Source organism: Vidua chalybeata, chromosome 20, assembly GCF_026979565.1.
Source record: "Vidua chalybeata isolate OUT-0048 chromosome 20, bVidCha1 merged haplotype, whole genome shotgun sequence".
In the NCBI taxonomy this organism is placed as follows: Eukaryota; Metazoa; Chordata; class Aves; order Passeriformes; family Viduidae; genus Vidua; species Vidua chalybeata.
Window position 1 is genome coordinate 3,553,811 of NC_071549.1, and position 21,363 is coordinate 3,575,173.

The following is a 21,363-nucleotide window of genomic DNA, read 5'->3' on the forward strand; positions in this document are numbered from 1 at the left end:
GTAGTTTTTATTTTAGTTATATAAAATCTAAACAATGTAAAGGTAGTCTATTCCAAATAATGAAAATAACAGAAATCAGATGTGGATAACTCATCCATCACAACAGTGATCTCTCCCAAAGTCCTGCCATCTTCTAAAAATTACTGGAGGTTCCTTTCTGTACAGGAAAGGAGTTTGTGTCACATCTGACATAAGAAAACTGAACCACCTGAAAGAGCAACCCAGGAGAGATTCTTGCAAGTCCTTTCAGACTATGTCCACCCACATGCAGCAAGCCACTGTTGCAAATTCCTTGAGAGCCTAAATAATACACTCCATTATGAACTATCACTAGATTAGAACATAATAAATTATTTTGCTTCTATTTCCCTCATATTTCAGTTGTTCTCTCTCTGACATCTTTCTACAGTTCAGGACTTGTCCAATACAAGAAGTACTTTGGGACATGCTCTCCTACACCAATGTGAAAGACAGACATGTCCAGAAGACACAGCATCCCAAATAACAGTGCAGATGTGCTATTGGGCACAAAATGAGTACACAGAGCTTGGTAAGTTCAAAAGAGAAAAAGACCCAGTTTTATTCAAACATCTGGTATTTATAGAATTCCAAAGGTGACCGTGGATTGGAGGATTGAATTACCACCTCTCCAACCACACTGGTCCAAAGATCAAGCAATCATTTCTCTCCACCCACAGAGAAATATGTAAACTATTCTATTTATACATTAAGTTGTGTGGGGTTTATTTATACATTATTTATACATTAAATTTATTTATTTATTTATACATTATTTATACATTAAATTTATACATATACATTTGTGTGGGAACTCTGACTCTCAAATATGTAAACATTATCAAAAGGCTAAAGAAGTTTTATGAGAACTTTAAAACTTTCAAAAGAACTATAAAAGAAAACTCAACACTTTTAAAAATCAGGACAACACAGATGTTTGATGCCTACTTGGCCCAGACATCTCCCAAGACCATGCTCCATCCCATACCTCACCACCAACCCTGTCCTCCTTTTGTCTCCTCCTGAAGCTGACCAGAAACACTCAGCAGGGGGACAAATCCTTGTCCTTTGCCATTCCAGGGGGACCCCACAATCAACTCACCAGCACACGATCTCCAAGCCGTAGGTCCTTCTCCCCTTTTTTCACCGACCCGCTGTCCGAGAGGTTGGATCCAGACTCGTTGCCCGTCTTCATGGCGCTGTTCAGGACGCTCTCCCGCAGCGGGATCACGCGAGTGGACAGAGGTGGCGTGGCCGTCCCCGAGTGCAGTGACAAGTTCTGAGCCGTCAGGGAGTCCACGGAGGGGGCGTCACTCCCTGAGCCCTCGGCCACCGGCTGCCGTGTCAGCTTGGATGGTCGCGTAAAAATCCCCTGCAGCGGCTGGCACTCAAAGTACCGCACTCCTCCGACAGAGCCGTCATTCTTACCCACCGGCTCATCCAGAACAACCCCTGCCCACTGGCCTGGAGCAAACTGCGTTTCCCCGAGGTACTGGATCACTCCTGGCTTCACTCCATTCACCCAGACACGTTCGCCCACCACAAAGTCTCCCAGGAAATCATCGCCCACCTCGGCAACCTTTGAACCCGGCTTCTCGGTGCTGGTGGTGGATGTGGTACCCTGCTTGTGTAAAGGTGAGCCTGTGGATCAAGGAAAAAGAGGTTTTGGTATAAGGACAAGTCCTAGAAGGAAGCCAAAACACCAGGAAAAGGCATTTACAGAAAGAAAACATCTGGGACAACAACTTAGATTGCAGGTGTATGCCCTGTGAAGATTAAACCTGAGTGATGCCATTACTTACACACCTTCTTCAGTGTTAATCTGCACAGATCCTCCATCTGCTGCCCAGTTTCTGCAGGTCTCACACAGAACATAAAGAAATGGCCAGTCTCTTCATCCCCTTTACAACACCTCAGCCCCCTCACAACCCCAGATTGTGGATAAGCTCAAAAGCACAGGAGTGGTGGCAAGTGCTTAAGGACCAGAGAGGGAGCCCAATGAACTGCTGCTTTGCAGGAAGAAGCCAAAGTCATCCTTTTACACAAAAAATAATCAAAAAATATATTTTTTTTTAAACAGTGTGAGGCACTGATGTTTTAGTACTTGGCACCATGAAAACCCCATTGTGTGTCCCACTAACAGCTCCTGTGGGACCACACAGTGGCCTCCACAAATCCCCCATTTTTCCCAGCTGCTGGTGTGCCCTTTGCTGGAGCAAATGCACCAGCAAGCAGACACCTGGGGTATGTTCAGTATAAACAGCATCTATAAACCTTCATGCACAGCCTTGCAGGGTCACACAATGTGCATGGAACCCAATAACCTGGCAATAAAGAGTGCCCTTTTTCCAGCATCAGCCTTACAGCGATTCTCTGCTGCCTGGGGAAGGAAAACTGCAGGTGATGCTGGTATTCACTGTTCTGCTCACACTCTCCAGCAGAATCTTGATTGGCCAAACTCCCCATAATACAAAAGAGGACCCTTAAACATGTGACAGCTGCGTGAATGGGAACAGAGTCTACCCAAGCAAATGAGACAGCAGTGACCCAACTCTTGCTGACCCCACTGTCAAACCCTCCTGTCACCAACTTTGGCCTTTCAGCCTGGGCCCCAGGCAACAAATGACAAGAACATGTGAACTTCATTAAAACTCTGAGGGTTAAAGGGGGAAGTTGAGTAAAGCCCTAAAACAAACCACAACAGAAACTAGGGAAATAAGCTTGCAAAATAAGATCCAGCTAGTCACATACCATGGACCTTCAGCCATCCTCAGCTCTCATTAGCCCTGAGGTCCCAGGTGTGGTTCTCCCACACAGCTAGTGTAGGGGGTGTTTGCAGGAGGCTTGGTCCCACATATCCTGTGCTCAATGAAAGCTCCCTGGACTCTTCACCCCAACTTTCAGCTGAAGTTTCTGGGTGCCACCAACTAGAAAACTCTAAAGCAGAGCCAGGAAAAAAATTTTATTTGCTACCAGAGAAGGCTGGCAGAGGACACCCTGAGTAGCTGCAGAGACAAGCCAAACTTGAGTGCTTATGTGTAATGAACTGTGAAACTTGTTCAGCCTCAGCCATCACTGTGGCTCAGTCCCCAACACTTCTACAGCTCTTTCACAAGTAATGGGCCTGACAGATCAGGCTCAGCTCCTAGAAAGAGTGAAAAACATAAAAGCTCTCAAAGCAAGATACTTCAAAGCTTTGCTAGAGGTCTAGGAAAAAGGAAAGAAAAGAGCACCAGCATGAAGAATCGAGTTTCTGCTAAATCATGTGTATTATGAGGGATCAATTTTGACACTTGCGTTCTTATTAGAGTCCAGAGTCAACACTTGACAAACTTCTATGGCCACAAGTTTAGGGCCCCTGGAAGCAGCACCTCTGCCTGGTCTGAACCTCATCTGAACAAGGAGAGAGCAGCAATTAAGGTGTGACTGTACAAACTCCTCTCACAAACAGAAGTATCTCCAACCAGCTCCCTGGGCTCAGTGGGCTAGGGCTGGAACAACTCTTGAGAAGATCAGCCAAAAGGGACATGCACAGCATAAGACATGGGGAATGTTCAGGAAAATCCCATGATGGGTACAGGAAGGACAGTAAATACTGTCCCCAGCCGTGTGAATACTGTTCCCAGCTAAAAATGTTGGTGGCAACAGAGCTCCCAGCAGAGCTCAGTCAGCTCCTAGGGAGAGCCTTCTCCTGGCTTCTGGACCCTGCCTTGGAAGTTTCCTCAGCCTGATGTGATCATCAAGAAGTTTTGGGGGCTTTTGGACAAATTTCTGGCATTTAAGCTTGTGTCACTCTCAATTTTGTAGGACAGTACACCAAGATGAGCTCCATCAGATGGACAGCATTACATCCAAGAACCAGGTTCCCCTTAAAAAAATTAAACCCAAAGACTATAGGGATGCTTAGAGCTCTTGGTCTTTACAAAATACTTTAAATAAAAAGAAGTGTGAAGGAAACAGGGCTCAATCCATCTGAACTATAAAAACAACCACAGGCAAAAAATAAGGCCATCATTGTAATTTGAATGCTTAATAGCACAAGACAGTAAAGCAGTCAGATTAGCAAGTTACATTTTAAGAAGACTCTAAGTTAAATAACCAAAGCTGGCTACAGGGGTTTATCACCAATAAGGTCTGTGATAGGTAGGAGAATAAATTAAATTAGAAACACAACTTACAGCTTGGTTTCGTGCCTGGCAGAGCACCAAAGCCAGGTGTGCACGTCTGTGCACACGTATCCACCGTGTCAAGGACAGCCAAACTCAACCTACCGTACAGGGAACTGTAAGCACATAAAATCTGGGGGGCTCTGCTGCTATATTAAGAAGAGATCAAAACTGTTTTCCTAGTCTTACTGAGCCTGAGTTTCAGCATAGTTCTTGATTTCAGGTGTTAGTTAATGGTGAAGATAGAGGTCACATTAACTCTCACAAGCACCTCTGCAATGTGGCTGGGATAAGCAAACCCTTCAGCAGCAAAGCTCAAGCAAAGAAAGGCAGGAAGGCTGCCCAAGGCTGAACAAACAATGCAGCAGGATTTAAAATTGCATTTAGACTCACCGTATTTCACTGCAAGAGCAAACACCTTCAAAACTGACTTGGACCAGCAAAAAAATAAAGAACAGTTCATTGGATTCCTGATGCAACACTGTCTTCCCCCAAAAGCCAAAATTTTAGTGGAACTTTACACACTCTTGTTCATTCTAGGTGCCTGTCATTTCAGCAGGTATGCTGAAATACAGTAATTGCATCTCAGGGAAATAATCTCATTCCAGGCTCCTGAGCAGTGCAGGCAGAAACATCATTATTGTTGAGCATGAAGTGAATTATTCAGAAGTACAGGATGCAAATAAGGAACTGTCTGAAGGTTCACCTTGTTTATTATGGTAGTGTAGAAACTTGTGTTTTACGTGGCTTTCATTACCCACATATGAAATAATAACCACAGAGCAGTTAATGGGCTTTGGTGCAGCAGCTTTTCAGAGAAGCCAAGAGTAACCATGATCAAGTTGAACTCATTTCTCTTGGGTTTTACTAACCCCCTAACTAGATGGCCAGACAGCATCCCAAGTAATCTAAGTAGACTAAGCTCTGATCCTCCCAGGTAGGTATCTGGTCACCAGCCTTTCAGAAGGCAAATGGTAGCAATGAATAACTTTTCTTCAATCCCATGAGTATCTTAAGATAGCCCAAAAGTGAGAGCAGCTGATGGCACTGCTCTCAGAGACCTGACATTGGCATTGCCACTCTCCAAGTATCTCTTACAGCTGAAGGGAAAGCCACCCAAGAGGACTGCCATGAAAGACTACTGAGCTTTTCCAGCCTACAGGCACCTAAGGTGTTGGCCTATTGGTCTGCGTCACTTGGATTTGCTGCTTTGAAGAAGAAAAGTCTTGTTCTAGTCAGACTCCCCACATAAATGCCAACAAGTTCCAAAAAACTCACTAAGAAAAAAGTTCCAAGAAACAGCAAACCAAGGGTACAGATCTCAGGTATGAAACTGAGAAGAGTTACACAAGAGAGATGCACCCAACAGAACAAACTGGGTACTTTCTACTCCAACCCTGCCAGTACCTGCTGATGCCAACCAAGAAGCCACAGGAACTCTCTGGAGGTCACTACTAGGCCTCAGTAGCTCACCTGGAAGCCAGGAATGAGGAAGGCTCTTCCTGCTTGATCCAAGAGGATCTCCCCGTGCTGCTCTGTCCAGAACAGACCTCACTTGCTAGTAAGGACTTCAACAGCAGCAGCTGCCTTCCTCCTCTCACTGGGACCAGGCTCCAAGACACAACAAGCAGTGAGCAAGGATTTCTTCCACTCAGGCTTTCCAACTTTACAACCCTATTGTGTTCATTAGCTGGCTCATTCTTTTCAGATTAAATGGGTTTCCTGTAGGTCACAGCTTCCAGGGCTGAGCAACAACTTGTAAATCAAAGTCACACAGAGCATCCACTAAATGCACATTTTATCCAGCTCCAAATCTCTGCTTTCCCTTTGCCCTTCACATAGCCTACACATTAGCCACCACTATGGCAAGCCTGGTGCTTAGAGCTCTTTTTGTAAACTCATCCCACCAATTTTAGGGACCCACGCTGACAGGGCATCAGTACTTCAGGAGCCAAATTCCCACCAGCCAAGAGCTGGAGAGGTTAAAAGTTTAACTGAAGTTTCAGCCTGTTCACAGGGCTCTTGTTACTGTGTCAATGAAAGCCATGTGTCCAAAATCCCTTAAAGCACAAGGGCTTCTGCAAAAAGGGCATGGATTCTTCCAGCTCTTGGAAACTGCTGTAGGAAGGAGTGAACAGAAGCTTTGTATAGTACAGAAGCAAGAAACCCCTCCTCAAGAAAGCTCTGGAAACCGAAGTGGGAGGAAGAGAGCACTTGCTCTGCAGCACCAGCAGGAGTAGCTTTCCCTGCAGGATCCTGACAACATGTTCAGCCTTGTGCTATCTTTAAGTCACATCCACTGAACCCATCAATCCCCTCACTCCCTCCACATCCTTCGACCTCCCACAGCACTCCAGTTGCTCATTTCTTAACACCAGGCAACTGAGACAAAGGGGAAAGGAAACTTGTATCTAAAGGGGAGGAGGGAGAGGAAGGGAAGAGCAGTTCAGCGTGCGAAGCAGTGCTTAGTGAGTGTTGCCCATGTATTTCCTACTCCCTGCAGAACCCTTTTGTGGTCTGACTGCTCCCAAGACACATGCCAGGCACCACAACTGCCAAAGGACTCAGAAATGCAACAGCCTGGTGTGTTGCCATGGGAATCAGGAGACAAGTAGTTAATTGATGAAATGGAGGCACACTAGATTTAAAAGAAAGAGGAAAGAAAAAACAACAACAACAAAAAATCTCAAAAACTTAACAACAAAAAACCAACACAAAACCACACACACAAAAAAAAAAAACAACAAAACAACAGCAAAAAAAAAAAAACCCTAAAACCACAACTAAACAAAAAAAAAAAAAAAAAAAAAAGAAAAAAAAAAAAAAAAAGAGAGAGAGATTCCAGAATAGCATCTTGTGTCAGGGAGGAGGAAGGAGGGAGAAATGAGCACAAACATTACATTTACAGAAGAGCTTTACAGTGGCCCTACAAGAGGTCTTTTTCCTTTTCTATTTTAATTTTCAGAGGTTTTTACCCTCAAGCATCACCACATCACAAGACAGCCTGACATGCAGCACAGAGTTGTCCACCCAATCCCAGCTGTGTTCCCTCCCATAGTAAACTTCTCATGCACTACTGAGCAACAAAAGGTGCCCCAGCCTGGCAGAACTGCCACTGGCACGAGACTGAAGACACTTCACCCTCATGTCACTGGCCCCTGCTGTAGATGCCACTGACCTGTGATGGGGCAGCAAGTTGTGCAGTCTGTGAGCATCTCAAAGTGCAGCCTTGCAACCAGACTGGTCAAAAAAACTTTTGGTGCCAGCTCTGCTCCTCCCAGCCCGGGCAAGACTTCAGGACAGTCCTGAGACCAGGGGACTGTAATGCCCATTTGAAGCCAAGATTTTGTCAGTTGGAAAACCCTACTGCTGGCCACAGGGGTGCCAGCTCAAAGGAATAAGGTCTGGTTTTACTGCCACAGGGATTATGCAAGAGCCTTGGAGTGCTAGAGCAGCCTGGCTCACTGCTTGGTTCAATGCTCAGATGATGAGGGGGGGATGACACTCAGACACTGTACCTGCTCAGAGCACCTAGCATCTGTGGTGGATGATAATACCCCATCCAACAGCCCACTACCCTCCACTGTGAGCTGGAGGACAGCCTGGTCTTGTCCTTACAGCCTCATCACTGTCAGCTCCTGGTGCAGTGGTTTTTACTCATCTATTTATACTGCTGTTACTATGAGCTTCTTTGGGTCTGCAATGCTATTTCATCTCCAAGCTTAACACTGCAGAACCTCACTGATGGAGAACAGAGCTCATCAGAGCTTCCCCTCAGAGGAGGACAGTGCAAAACATCTGCTCCCTACCACCTACAGCAGCTTGTCTGCCAGGTAAGATGAGGGGCACAACCTGCTGCACCTCCAGGAGCTGCCACCTGTGCAGAGGGGACAGGGATTCTTCCCTTGGCAGCATCAGCAGCAGCCACACAGGCAAAGACTCCTGTGCCTGCTGCCTCCACAGCTCTCACTGATGGTGAGGCCTTGCCACATGGAATTTCTAGGTTACCACATGGGGATTTGAGCTTCTCAAAGCAACCTGGATTACATAAACATGATGCTGTCAGCAATCAGGTGAAAACCAGCCCGTTGCAACATCAAAATTTAAATTATTGAGCACAGCAATGAAGCAGCTGTTTTCTTCAGGATTTATCACAGCCCTTTCAAACTGCAGGATGAGGCAGAAACAGAGAGGGAAGAGGTACCTGTGAGGAAAAGCAATACTTTGCAGACAATAGCCAACTGCCTGGCAGCACACTGTGGGAGGAAGAAGCCCCAGGGATTTGTGGCTGACTTGGAAACAACAGCTGAAAGCTCTGCAAGTTCAAAGCTGAAAAACTGGGGCTGTGATCTGGCACAGAGGCAAGCTCTGTATCTGGCACCCTGAAAATCTACTGTCCTGCTGCTCCCAGGAATAACCCCAATGGCATGGATATTAAGATCTGATACAACTTCAGCACCCCTGTGTTTAGCTCCTTTGAAGAGAAGAGGCATAATCCAGAAAGAAAACTGCAATGAGGAGAAAGACAGTAAGAATAAGAATTATGAATGAGAAGCAAAACCGAGTAAGGACCACTGCAAAGATATCTTGCACTGAATGGAAGGAGATGCCCATTGAGACAAATATTTGCCTCCAAAGAGGCAGCTGGGAAAGGCAGTGAACCTCACACACACATCCCAAACAAAGGCATTCTTATAAAGGTCTCATTCAAGATGCTGACTGGCACAAAATCTGCTCTGCCACAGCCGAGATGCACATTCCTGGTGCCTGCTAGAGATGGGAGGGATGGAGGAGCTAGGGGGTTACTAGCTATGCTAGATCAAATCCACTGTAATTCTGAAAAGAAACAAACATATATATATTTATGTGTGAGGATTTAAAGGTTTTTTTTCAAATAAACAATGGTATTCAACAAAATATGCAAAGCAGATTGGTTTTGGCAGTACAAGGGAGGCAAGTGAGTAGAAGAAAATGCACAAGGCTTCTTTCACTGAGGGATAATTACTTTGCAGCATATGGATGGATCTATTCATCTCAAAATTGCAGTTTTAATTTTTATGTAATTATTATTTTTAAAACCGTATTCTTTCAACATTCACTTTTCAATACTCCAATTAACATTTTCCAAGCCTTAAAACATATATATATATATATATATATATATATATATATATATATATATATAACACCTCTGGAGAAGCACTCTGTTTTCACCAAAAATAATGAAAACAAAAATCCCACAACTTTAACAGCTTTGCAAATTTAACAAAGATTGAAGCACCCATATCTTCTTCCTCAGCATGTGCACCCCTCATCTCTAGAAATAACATACAGGCACATTTGCAAAACTAGAATTTAATAAACACCAGGTTAGTATGTTAAAGTAACACAATGTGTATTACAAAATAACAGTTTCCATTCTTCCTTAAATAAACAATAAAATCACTCCAACTAGAGAATATTCCACATAGAAGCATTACTCACTTTAGTCACCATAACTTATTCTGACAAGAAAATATCGTTTTCTCTTCAAGCAAGCCCTTAGCTCTAAAGACTCACTAGGTTTTGTCCCACTAGCCCCATAGCCAAACTGGGTTACCTCGCACAGACCATTGCAAGTAATGAAAGACTTAAGGGCAGAAAGGAGCATTAGAAAGCAGCCCAGGGTAACCTATGAGATGGCCCTGAGAGCAAAAACACCAGCTGGGGAGGGGATACTCACAAGAAAGGCTCCTGTCCTGCACGGGGAGCTTCCTTCCACCAGCCTGAGTGAACGCCCAGCTCACACTCACACGCGTCCGCAGAGCTGCAGAGCTGCAGTCACACCATGTGTTCACTTCTCCATGAAACCAGCATAAAGCTGATTTCTTGGAGTCTTTTCTTTTCAAAGAAGCATGGAGAGGAGCTCAGGCTAAAGCCCCATGCCCACAAACCCCAGCACATACACACACACGCGTGCACAGCTGTCTGCCGTTCTTCAGCTGTGCGAATCTGGAAGGCACAAGTGTGGTTTGGGGGCTGCTGTGATGGAAGTGAAGACAGCTGCTCTCAGGGAGCTGAGCCAATGACAAAAAGAAAGAAAAGGAGGCAGACACAGGTCTTTAATAAGACATTTATAAACTATTTCCCAGGCAGAATGCTGGCAACTAGCACAGAGAGAGCAACAGTCTTGGGATCGTTCTGAACTGGAGAAATTTATCTTGAGCACCAAACACTGTAAAGGGCAGCCAAGTAAAGCATAGTGCTTTCCCCCCACCAAAAGAACTAACTGAGCAGCAGGGTTTTGAAATTTCACAGCCTTTTTGCATATTGGAATTTTGCTCAAGCATCATTTCCACACAAAACCCACGTGGATGGACTCTGGGACCATTCCTACAGCACTGAGATGAGCAGCCAAGCAGTACATTGCTCAAGCAGGTGCACACAGAAAGGCCACTGACTTAGTCATTCAGAAATGATAGCATTAGCTCAGTCCCAATCAAATGGAGAATAGAAGGCACCAAAGAGCCTGGCTTTGGCTGGAAGCCAATTATTACTTTCTGATCAGACTGAAGCCAGTTTAGGGGATCCCAGCAGCTCCCTGTACTGGGAACAAGATACAGGAGAAGTTGCTGTGTGTGCATAACTCAGGGTATTTACTCATAGGACATAACCTGAGCAGCCATGCACAAGCAGATTGACAGTACCTCTAACAATCCACGGGAAAGAAAAGTTAAATGACAGGAAACAGTCTAGTTTGACTCCAACTTTGGCACAGACTGCCTGTGGGCACAGTATTTACTCCAGCTATGGAACAAGCATTATAAGCTCTGGTGTATCCTCAGAGTGCTCAGTGATCTGGTTATCCCAGCCAGGTCAGATTAGCTCGAGTGCAGAGCAGTATTCCCTTTGATGTGACAGGTGATGAGCTGTGCCACTCATACCCGTGCTCCCACTGCAGAGGCCCACACTCCCCCAGCTCAGGCTTAAAGCATCCTTTATTTGCTACATTTGTGCAAGTGGGAGCTCAGGTGTTCTGCTGGCACCATGGAATCTCCCCATGAGAAGGCAATACAGCACAGCAGTAAGATCTTCCTCACTCCTTTTCTCTTGACAGATAACCACTTCTCATTTCTACCTGCTGAATCTCAGGAATATTTCTTTGCTACAGCCACAAGCTTTTCTCTGACTTTCTAATTTTACTTTGCCCTGCTTCCCTCTGGCAGGAGTTGGGATAATCTTCACAGCAACTGCTCCTTACAAGAGCTGCCAGCCTGCAGCCACAAAAGGCATTTCCTCATGCCCTGTCTGCAGCTATTCTTGAGGGGAGAAGTAGAAAAACAACACCTGACATAAGAATGAGGGAGAATGCTTTGTTAGCTCCTTATCTGCATGCTGAAAGGCTGGTTTTCAGTGTGACCAGCTATGCTGAGAAACAGCAGAGTTTGAACCACTGGGATGGTACCAGCAGACACACAAGCACCAGGCTTTCTCCCCTGTAGTTTTTCCCCCTCCTCAGTAGAATCATGGCATCAGGACAACTGCACCATCTCTGAGTCATCCACCTGAAACAGGGAGATTCCAGGGGCCATCTGCAGCACCCCATGATCCCAGAGGAACTATAGCAGTGATAAAAATGACCACCTCATAACTGCCAAGCAAATTTGGGCACAATCCTGGAGCTGCACTGTGCTAAACACAGCTTTGATTCATCACTCCTTCAGCCATTTATTCCTCCAGCCATACATCCATGCACAGAGCAGGCTACACAGCACACAATGCACTGATTGTGCACAGCCCCACGCTACGCAGAATGCAGAGTGTGTTGGGCTGGCTTGGCTTTGCCTAATCTAATAAAAAGGATATTTAAGAGCAGATTAACACTGAGTCATCTACTTCATTCAAAATACCTGGCTTAAACAGCTAAGTATCCAATTCAAAAGGCAATGAGCTGTACATGAACAGGCATCATTATCATTTGCAGAAAAGCCAAGTCACCTATTTGCAGTGGATGTCCTTTTTTTTTTTGAAAGTAAACATGACCATGATCATGATCTGATCCTAAAATACATGAGATATGATACAAACACTGATCCCCACAGCACGTGTTCTCAAACCAAACAGATCTAAGCTTCAGTGACCACCAGAAATGACATCTTACACCATTCCAGGAGCAGTGGTAGGGAAATTGATGATGTGAAGTGAGAGGTCACAGATAAAGCTTGGGAGTGGACAAGTTGAGCTGCACAGAAGACTGAGCACACACTATGGTCCCATTCCCAGTTCACCTTACTAGTATGGTGTACACCTCACTCACTTGAGGACCAATTCTCTCTCATGCCACTTCTTCATCACTTTATCAGATAATCAGTTTTAGACTTTTATCTTCTGAACACCCAGCCAGGACAGAATCAGTCACTAAGGATGATACCCCCAAGCCCTTTTGAGGGTTCAGAATTTTCTCAACATCATACCATCTTCACCTGAAATTCTGTTCAAATCTCCATAAAACCCTTCTAATTTCTGGCAAGATTTTTTTTCCCCTGAGCAAATACCTCCAAATAAAATATTCTGTAGAAAGTATTTCTGTGAAATAAGTTATACAGCAATACAAAGGGCTTCTATCATCTTCAGGGATATGAATCCTAAAGAACTGTGCAGATTTAAGTGTGAAATAAGACAAGCATGTGTAGGACAGAAAGTTACCCTATAGCTCAATGACTGCACACCCTCAGCCAAATTCCAAAGGCACTAATGTTTACAGACACAACACTTCAGTCGGTGGAAAGGATGAGATGAAGTGGCATCAGAGAGGGAAGCGGCTGCTCCTGTGCCAGGACTGGGAGGACAAAAGGTCAGAAAAATCTGCTGGCCAAGATAACTTCCACTTTCACCTCTGACTTACAGGATGACATGGGCAAGACCTACTGCTTTGTCCTGGCTTATAAAATCAGCATATATTCTATTTGCCATTGTCGGAGGTGGGGCAGGTATCTTCTGTTAAGTTGGGCAGTTTTCTTATCTCTTCCAAGAACAATGTCTCCCCCCGGGGAGATATCTTCTGTTAATGGGCTATTGAATGGCTCACTGCATGACTGATAAAGTTACATCATCCCATTGTGAGATGCTCCACCCAGAGGGAGGAGCCAAGCATCCCTCCCTGCATAAAATCAGCAGCTCAGCCTCTTCACTGGATTCCCAGAGGAAGACCAGGCCTGTCTACTCTATCACCAGACCTTCAGAGAAAACTACACCCTTCTACGGGATCACTGCTTCAGCAGCATTTCATCTGCCACTCCAGGAGGAGCAGCCACCATTTAACTGGACTATCACCAACACCATGACTCCTCAGGGTGTCAGGTTTCTGACTGTATCAGTAGTTTTGTTTGTACTAATTACTTTTTTTTTTTTTAATTTAGCTTTTTCCTAGTAAAGAACTGTTATTCCCATTCCCATATCTTTGCCTGAGAGCCTTTTTATTTTGAAATTGTGGTAATTTGGAGGGAGGGGGTTTACTTTTTCCATTTCATGGGAGGCCCTTGCCTTCCTTCACAGACTCCTGTCTTTTCAAACGAAGACATGCTTTAAGTTGTCTTTTGTGTAAAACATGGGTAATACTTGTAATAATTTGTCACAGCCTTCAAGCTTTACAGGAGGTGGTGAGGCATTCAGAGTCTTGAACAGAGAGGTTTCATGTGTGCAGAGGAGGCTTATAATTACAGAAAGTGAGAATGACGTACAGCTCCTGCTTGGTAGGAATTCCTCTAGCAGACTGGGAACAGCCCTGTAGCAGAGTTTACTCCTGCATAACACTGCCCTACAACTGGAGTGCTGGCAGTGCACTACCTCACACAAATTAACTCCTGAACCTTGGTGCAGCTTCAGCTTTTAAGAGGCACTCATGGCTAAGTTCATCACTGCCTTCCTCTGAGACCATTTAAAAGTCACCATTCAGAAACATTTCCTTTCTCACAAAGAATTCTGCAAACACATGCATGGAGTGAAGCGCTCTGCTGCATCCTCTGGTCCACAGTCCAGATGTAGCACACAGGACACACATTTACTGTGCTGGAAAACAGCATTGCCAAACACATTTTGTAGCAGAGAGACCAGCAACTGTATTTTGAATAGAGCTGCTGAAGTCACAGACAGCTCAATTTTGACAACCCTTATTATTTTAGAGTGAGTGTTGTGAAAACCAGTGTTTTCCTACAGTTCTCACTCCTGCATAAAAAACAGTTTCTCTCTTTTATGGAAACAGGATATTAATTTACTTACTAGCATCTTCATTAAAAAGTAAATATCCTACTGAACTTAAAATAAATAGAGAATAATATTTGTATTCTAAAAGTTTTAAGGCTTTTGTGGAGACTGCTTGCAACGAAGATGCTCACATGCAGGGTCAGTGTGCGATGGTTAATTCCAACCTATGGCAAATATTATGTACCAACAGTCTGATGCCACTTGAATTCTGCAGACTCTCGTCCCAAATCCATCTATGCCAAAGGGAATCTTTCCTTTAATTTCAATGAATACTGGCTCAGGTCTTTAATGATTAATCTGCTCTAGCTGGATTAGTGCAATTGTTGGAGGCAGAACATGCAGGAGCAGATCACTCCTGCATCCCTACTCTGATGGGCATAAGCACAGCTACAGTGATGCTTCTTCAGACTTACCCCAGCCCAGCTGAATAGGATTCAGTTCATTATATTCCAACCTCCATAAGCTGAACATCTGTGGGAAGCAGATTTTCTTTCCCTGCTGTTCTGTGAAGAGCTACAGACAGAGAGAGCAGGAGGGTGTCTGACCTCCATATGTCTTTGGTGTGTGCTCATGCCTCATCCATAATGAACGAGCTGACTATTAAGGATTAACTACATCAAATCCTTCTAAGAGTATCTAATCATTAAGACAATTAAAATCAGACTCACAGTTATCTCTATATGTTACCTGTAAAGCTGATAAAACTAAGATTGATTCAATGCCATTTTATATTGCTTGGAATGCACTGAATCACCTCTTGGGAGAGGAATGCCACCAAAGGTACTTCTTCCCTTTAGGAGGGGAACCAGAAAGGGTGGGGGAACCATCCCCTTCAAAAACCCCAGTACAAAAGGTATTTCAGAGTGCAGGATGGCAGGCAGGGCAGCTCATGAAAGGTATGTATGAGCTGAATACAAGCCCTGTGCAAATAGTCAAGTGGTTGGTCCACAACCAAGCCAGAAAACTTTGGCATAGGATATGCCAGGAGGATGAGAACAAATATGCAGGGTCTCATGACAGCATCTGTGTCCATGAATGACTGGATTTGTATGGAGGGACATAACCACCCCACAGGGCACTTCAGCCAAACCCCCAGCAGTGATGCGGGGACACACTCAGGCTCTAATGGTCCCTCAGCAGAGCTGCTCCCATGGCTGCTGCAGTTCCCACTCCTCAGCTGTACCTCAGCCCTGGAGCAGCAAACCAGCAACTCTAATTTGCAGTTTTTCCTGTTCAGCCCCTGAAAACAATCTTGTTTTCTTTCAGATACCTGTTAACTCCTTGACCAGGTGACTGCCTGTGCAGACCTGGATCCTGCAGCTCTGGGTACCAGTGGAGTGCTAATCTGCTGACACTGAAAACAGAGGCATTTGATCCTCAAACACCTCCCTGGCACCTCAACCTCCTAATTCCCCAAGGATCCGAAGACACTGTGTATACAGAGCCATTAACATAAAGCAAGAGCTAATCAAACTTCACCACCACCAATGACACGTTTCCAGCAGGATCACTAATCCCAGGCTTGCAGCATGGATTTAATTGAGGACAGTTCTCAGATGGGAGCTGACAATACTGATCACTCCATGAGGCCTGATGCAAAACAGCAAAACCAAATGTTTGCTAGAAATAATAGCAGCCTCTGGCCCCGTGATGTGGGGTCTTCTCTCTCAATTCAACAGCATACAACACCCCAAGTTAATATTAATCAAGAGGCACAAAGCCTTTGAACAGACAAGAATTAGGTCCCTATGTCTGTGCCAGTCAATCAGCTGCTCTGGACATTACAATCCTATTTCTTTTGTTGCAGGCAAAACAGTGGTTTAGTGTCTTTAATATTTATTTGGGAATTAGAATTAACAGATTGATACAAAATCAGAGAGCCTCAGCAGTTTCTTGCAGCTTTATTTAAAAAGCCTGTGTTAAAATGCCACCAAACTATCAATAATTACCTGAGAATAACCTCCCCAAGTTCTCTCTTAATATTGAGGCATAAATTCCCCAGGAAGGACACCATTCCTCCCACTGTTTTTTACCACAGAAAATTCTAGAAACAACAGAAATTGCTTCTTACTGCTATGCATTGAGCCAATTTAACTTAAAAAACATCCTGAGAAACTTGAGGGGTGAACAACTGATTTCCAAGTTAATTTACCAAGATGTTGCTGTTAGCACTGTGGCAGATAAATAAAAAGGAATGAAGATTTTCCACTGGGAAAGGCAAGAGCAAGGCAGTAAATGCACAAGAGAGCTAAGGTGGTGGTGAGATTGAGGGTCCTCCAGCAGAATTGAGGCAGGTACAGTTCAAAAGAGACCTGGTCACAGAATTGCTGAGTCTCACACTAGAAGCAGCCCTCAGAACATAATCACATTTCTAGAAAATAAATTTTTTTTAAGAAGTTAACCCCCCCATGCAAACTCAGCCCCAGGGCACAGCAGTAACTGTCCCCCAGCAGGGACCAGCCCCAGCCCATCAGTACCCAAACCCCAAATGCAACTAAGTAGGACCCAATACCCAGCTAAGGCTAATCAAACCCTCATTACAGCATATTTCAGTTTAATTACCCTATGGAGCCAGTCATCCCATTCTCTTTAATGGCCCTGGGAACGCTACAGTCTGCTTCACTCTTATTTTTGATGAACAAAAGCAACACACAGTGTTTGCAGAAGCAGACACTGTGCCAACATTATTAGCCTTGTGCATTTATTCTTCATGAAAAATAATACATGCACACTTATATGAAAACAAGAAGGCATTGCCAGGCTCCCAGCAATATGCTGTATAGTTTAGCTCTCAAAGCATAGTTTTTGGCATAAAACTAGGTAACTCCTGAAAAAGAGTTTTGATATTGCTAGCATACATAAATATGAAATTCATGTGACAGATACTTGCACTTGCCCATTCAGAAAGACAGGATCCATCTGTAAAACCCAAGGTCTATGCTGGATTCTGACTGGATGTACATAAGTCTCAAAGAAAACTTAGTAAGTTTGGGCTTTTTTTGCCTCCAGCACTGAAGTCTCAGTGTTGCCCAGCTCCATCTGCAAATACAAATATTTCTTTTGTCCTGTGTCTTTTGCTAGATTTTTTTTTAATTGAACAAGAGATTTAAGAACCATAAACAAACACTGGAGCCAGCTGACAGCCAAATGAAGTATGAAAGGCAAATTTCTCCTCCAACCACATTACCCTAACACTGTTCTGAGCAGACAAAACCCACTCTGAAATGGGAATGCTTCTCTTCCCAGCAGCTTTCACCTGTTCCACCAGCTGGGAGGGCTCTGTGGGCCCATTCATCACAGCTTCCATTCTCTTTCCATCTTGCAAAAGCAGGCTTTTCCAGGAGGAGGGTAGGAAAGGAACTGAGACATATGAGCTTTGTAACAAGAAATCCAAATATTATATTGGGCCCTTTACCCGTGACCCACACCTTTAGCACAGAAACCTCTCTTGAATGTGGGGTCAAGAGCAGTGACTTTCTTCACTTGAAACATGGGAAATAAGCCAATACATTTGTGGGAAATCCTCTCCTAAGGCAGCTAGAGATGAACTTTCAGTCTGGTTGAGGAAAATAGTTACTGCAAAGCAGCAGAACTTATGTTTTCCATTGTTCCAGCTTTAGAGGAGAGAAGGGAGGGGCATAGCCAGCATGGACATTACTCAAGGCTAATTTCTTCCAGGAGTCCATGCCAGCTGCCCACTGACTTTCAGTGGAAATGGCAATTCCTGTTTCAAAAAAAAAAAAAAACCACAACCACAGCAAGCCAATGTACCTAACCCAGACCACCACCACTCTTAAAAGCTCTTAAACCAAATGGCTCTGTGAAAGCACGAGCTCAGGTAAGGAGACACAACAACTCTCCACTCAAGGAAAGTTCAAAGAGGACACAGGACATTCCATGAGCAGAACTGACTCTGAATATGCTTTCAGGAAAAATAACTCTGATACAGCATGTGTGACAAGCTGGCTCAGTGTGGCTACAGCACATTTGGTCTCTATAGAAACCTACTGCCATGAATTGTGAAATTCTACAGACATGCACACACAGCATCTCCCATCTGCATCGACCCTTTTTCTGCTACATAATATGTGAGCTGTCAGGAGTACATAGAAATGTTGAAGAGAAATCTCCATGCCTGAGAAAGGAAGAGAGAAATGAGAGACAGATAAGAGACACTTGACTCTCTACAAAAGAATATGAACAGAACACTGGGGAAAAGAGAAAGGAGAAATCAAAGCAACTTTGTGTATTCCAGAGTAAGAAAAAAGGGAAGTACCTCCACTTGCACTTGTGCAGACAAGATTGATAAACTTATGGGAGGGGAAGAGTATCAAAGTGTGAAGCTTTTAAAAATTCATTTGCAGCTAATGGCTCTGACATATCTTAGGTACAACTGGAGAACAGGTATCTTCTCTTAACATGCAATCTGAAATTCTCTTAACATGCAATCTGAAATTATCCCCATTTGGGGTCTTCCTGAGCTAGCCCCAAGCTCCCAGAGCCAACAGACTGGGCACTGCTGCAGTTTAATTCTGTGTTAGATTTATGGTTCTTTTTGCAACTACATTTCAGGATTTTGAGATTTCTATCCTCCACCAAGGTAGCAAATTCATACAGATCAGTGTTGCAGGTTTGTATTTTATAACCCAAACCACTTTGGTTTTCTTCCATCAAGCTCCAGAAAATGCAGTCATCTCCTTTGGCTTTTCTGACAAGAGGTGGGTAAGTGCAGAGGCAAGGAGTAAGGCAGAAGTTCAGGGGCATGTAATGAATTTTTGTGGAGTCAAGAAAACCTTGTCAGCCTCCCAGGAAGCACTTTCAGTGCACAGACACAGGTCATGGAGTTCATGGTTTCTCTGCAGGTCTTCTCAAACACCTCACACAGAGACTCCTTCATACAACTTTAAGACCTCATAGTTGCCCAGATCTAATTAATCCCAGGAAATGTAATGAAATCCTGCTTCCATGGCCATCTACCACCAGATTTGTTGGCTGCAGGCATCCCCAAAATTCATGTCAGTGTCTGCTATGGTCAGGGTTTCAGTGATGTGGACACTTGGCTCTGGAACAGAATTAAACCACTGTAACACAAAAAAAAAGAGTATTTTCTCTTGTAGTTTTCCTCTCCCAAAGGCTGAATCCCATGACTGTGCTGTGGCTGGGCCCCACAGCCAGCACAGATGCTGCTGCTCTCAGAGAAGGGCACATAGGCAAGTCAGCAGGATTTTGGGATGCACACTTTGCTCACAGATTATCTTTGGGAAGAAGAGGAGCAAGAGGCAGCTGGCCAGACTTTTGGAGAGATCTGCAGGAGAAAGAGCAGGTGCAGGCCATGCAGGGACACAGCTCTGGAGCAGGACACTGAGCAAGAAGGTGCCACAGATAACACCACAGCCCATGTTGGGCTGTTAGACACCCAGCCCATGTTGTTTAAGTAACCCCACTGTGCTCTGTTCTCACCTTCCAGGTAGGAATGGCTCTGTGCTGTGATTGCTCCAGCAGCTCCACAATTTCCAAAAGCCTCCTGTGCTATCCTGAGAAGCAGAGGAGCAGCAGTACTTCTGTCACACAGCACCAACCCACCATCACAAGACTTCTCCCCTTCTCCATGCCCACTTTTTTCCAGGAATAAAACTTAGAACTCCTCAAGCAAAAGGTCAGGCTTCATTTGGAGCCACACTGGGTACTTGGCTGCACATCCCTTGGTGACAGATGGCTGGAGCTGAACAAGGCACAAAGGAACTCCAGCAAACAGGCACTGCATTCAGCCCAGAGGTTGCCTTCACCCTGCCACTGCCTGACCCTTTCATACCACAAGACATGCACCAACTGTGCCTGCTGAGTTGCCACTACAAAGCCTCTGGGGGGAAGAGAGGCCTCAGATCTTTTCCCTTATTTTGATGTTTTTCATATGATTAAAATCAACTGAAAGCAACTCCATGACACGCTACAATTATAGATCCAGACCAAAGCACCTTGAGAGAGTCACAACAGGGAGTTAGAGAGGCACATCACTGGAGTTCAGGTTCATTTCTCAGTCACAGTTGAGGGCATGGAGAAACAAGGGGGAAATTCAGAAATACAGAATCAGAAGAATAACTTTAAAATACACAGTCAAACCTATCAAACTCTTCCTCTGTCAATTTATGCTTTCCTCCAGGAAACAAATAAAAGGATACTTCAATATCTTAGATTTGGGCACAAAATAAAGAAATCAGGTTTTCTAATATTAAAACCCATTCACACAAAACTGCAATCCAAACATTTGTTAATATCCACACACAGGGCCAACTCCTCAGCAGCTCCTTTCCAGGTCCTAAAGTGCTGTATCACACCAAAGGATCTGGAACTCTGCCCAGGACCTCAAGCAGTGATTGGCCCCTCAAAAAAGAGGGGGAGATGTGCAGATGTGCAAAAAGCCAAGTTAGAGCTGTGGCTTTTACAATACTGTTTGGGGAAAGAATTTACAGTGGCAGAGGTTATACATACACTATTGGTCACTGGAAGAAGAGAGAGCTCAGCTGGAAGAATCCATGAGCAAAGCATAACCTCTGATGTATAATAAGGGAGCAGAGTCAGTGGCTCAGCAGCAAGTAGAGTCTGTGTGAACATCCTGTCCAGAGGTTGTGCCTGAATCACCATCCCAATATGCCCAGGCAAAACAGGAACCTCAGAAATGGGTATTTTTTTGTTTTGATTATATAATTAACACTTCTGCATCACTCTGAAAAGAGACAGCATTGTCTGGTGACCCTCATTTTGCAGTGTTACTATCCCAGACTAATTTGTCCGAGCATGCTAAAGTAAATTTTGACCAGTATTATCCCCTTGATTAAAAACGCTGCCCAAGAGGTAAAAAGTTTTCCTGATTCTGCTAAATGTTCTATATTTTGGAGACTGAAACATATAGCAAAGTAACCAGGCATGTAGGAAGTGA

At 44.4% G+C, this 21,363-nt stretch overlaps 1 protein-coding gene across 3 annotated transcripts in view; it reads right to left on the reverse strand.

The window, feature by feature from the left end:
• CLIP2 (CAP-Gly domain containing linker protein 2) overlaps nucleotides 1-21,363 on the reverse strand; it is a 98,067-nt gene that overhangs the window by 38,994 nt on the left and 37,710 nt on the right. For all 3 annotated transcript variants that reach the window (XM_053961122.1, XM_053961124.1, XM_053961123.1), the window contains one exon: nucleotides 1,121-1,659. In XM_053961122.1, the coding sequence (XP_053817097.1) occupies nucleotides 1,121-1,659 (539 nt within the window). The remainder of the gene's footprint in view (nucleotides 1-1,120; nucleotides 1,660-21,363) is intronic.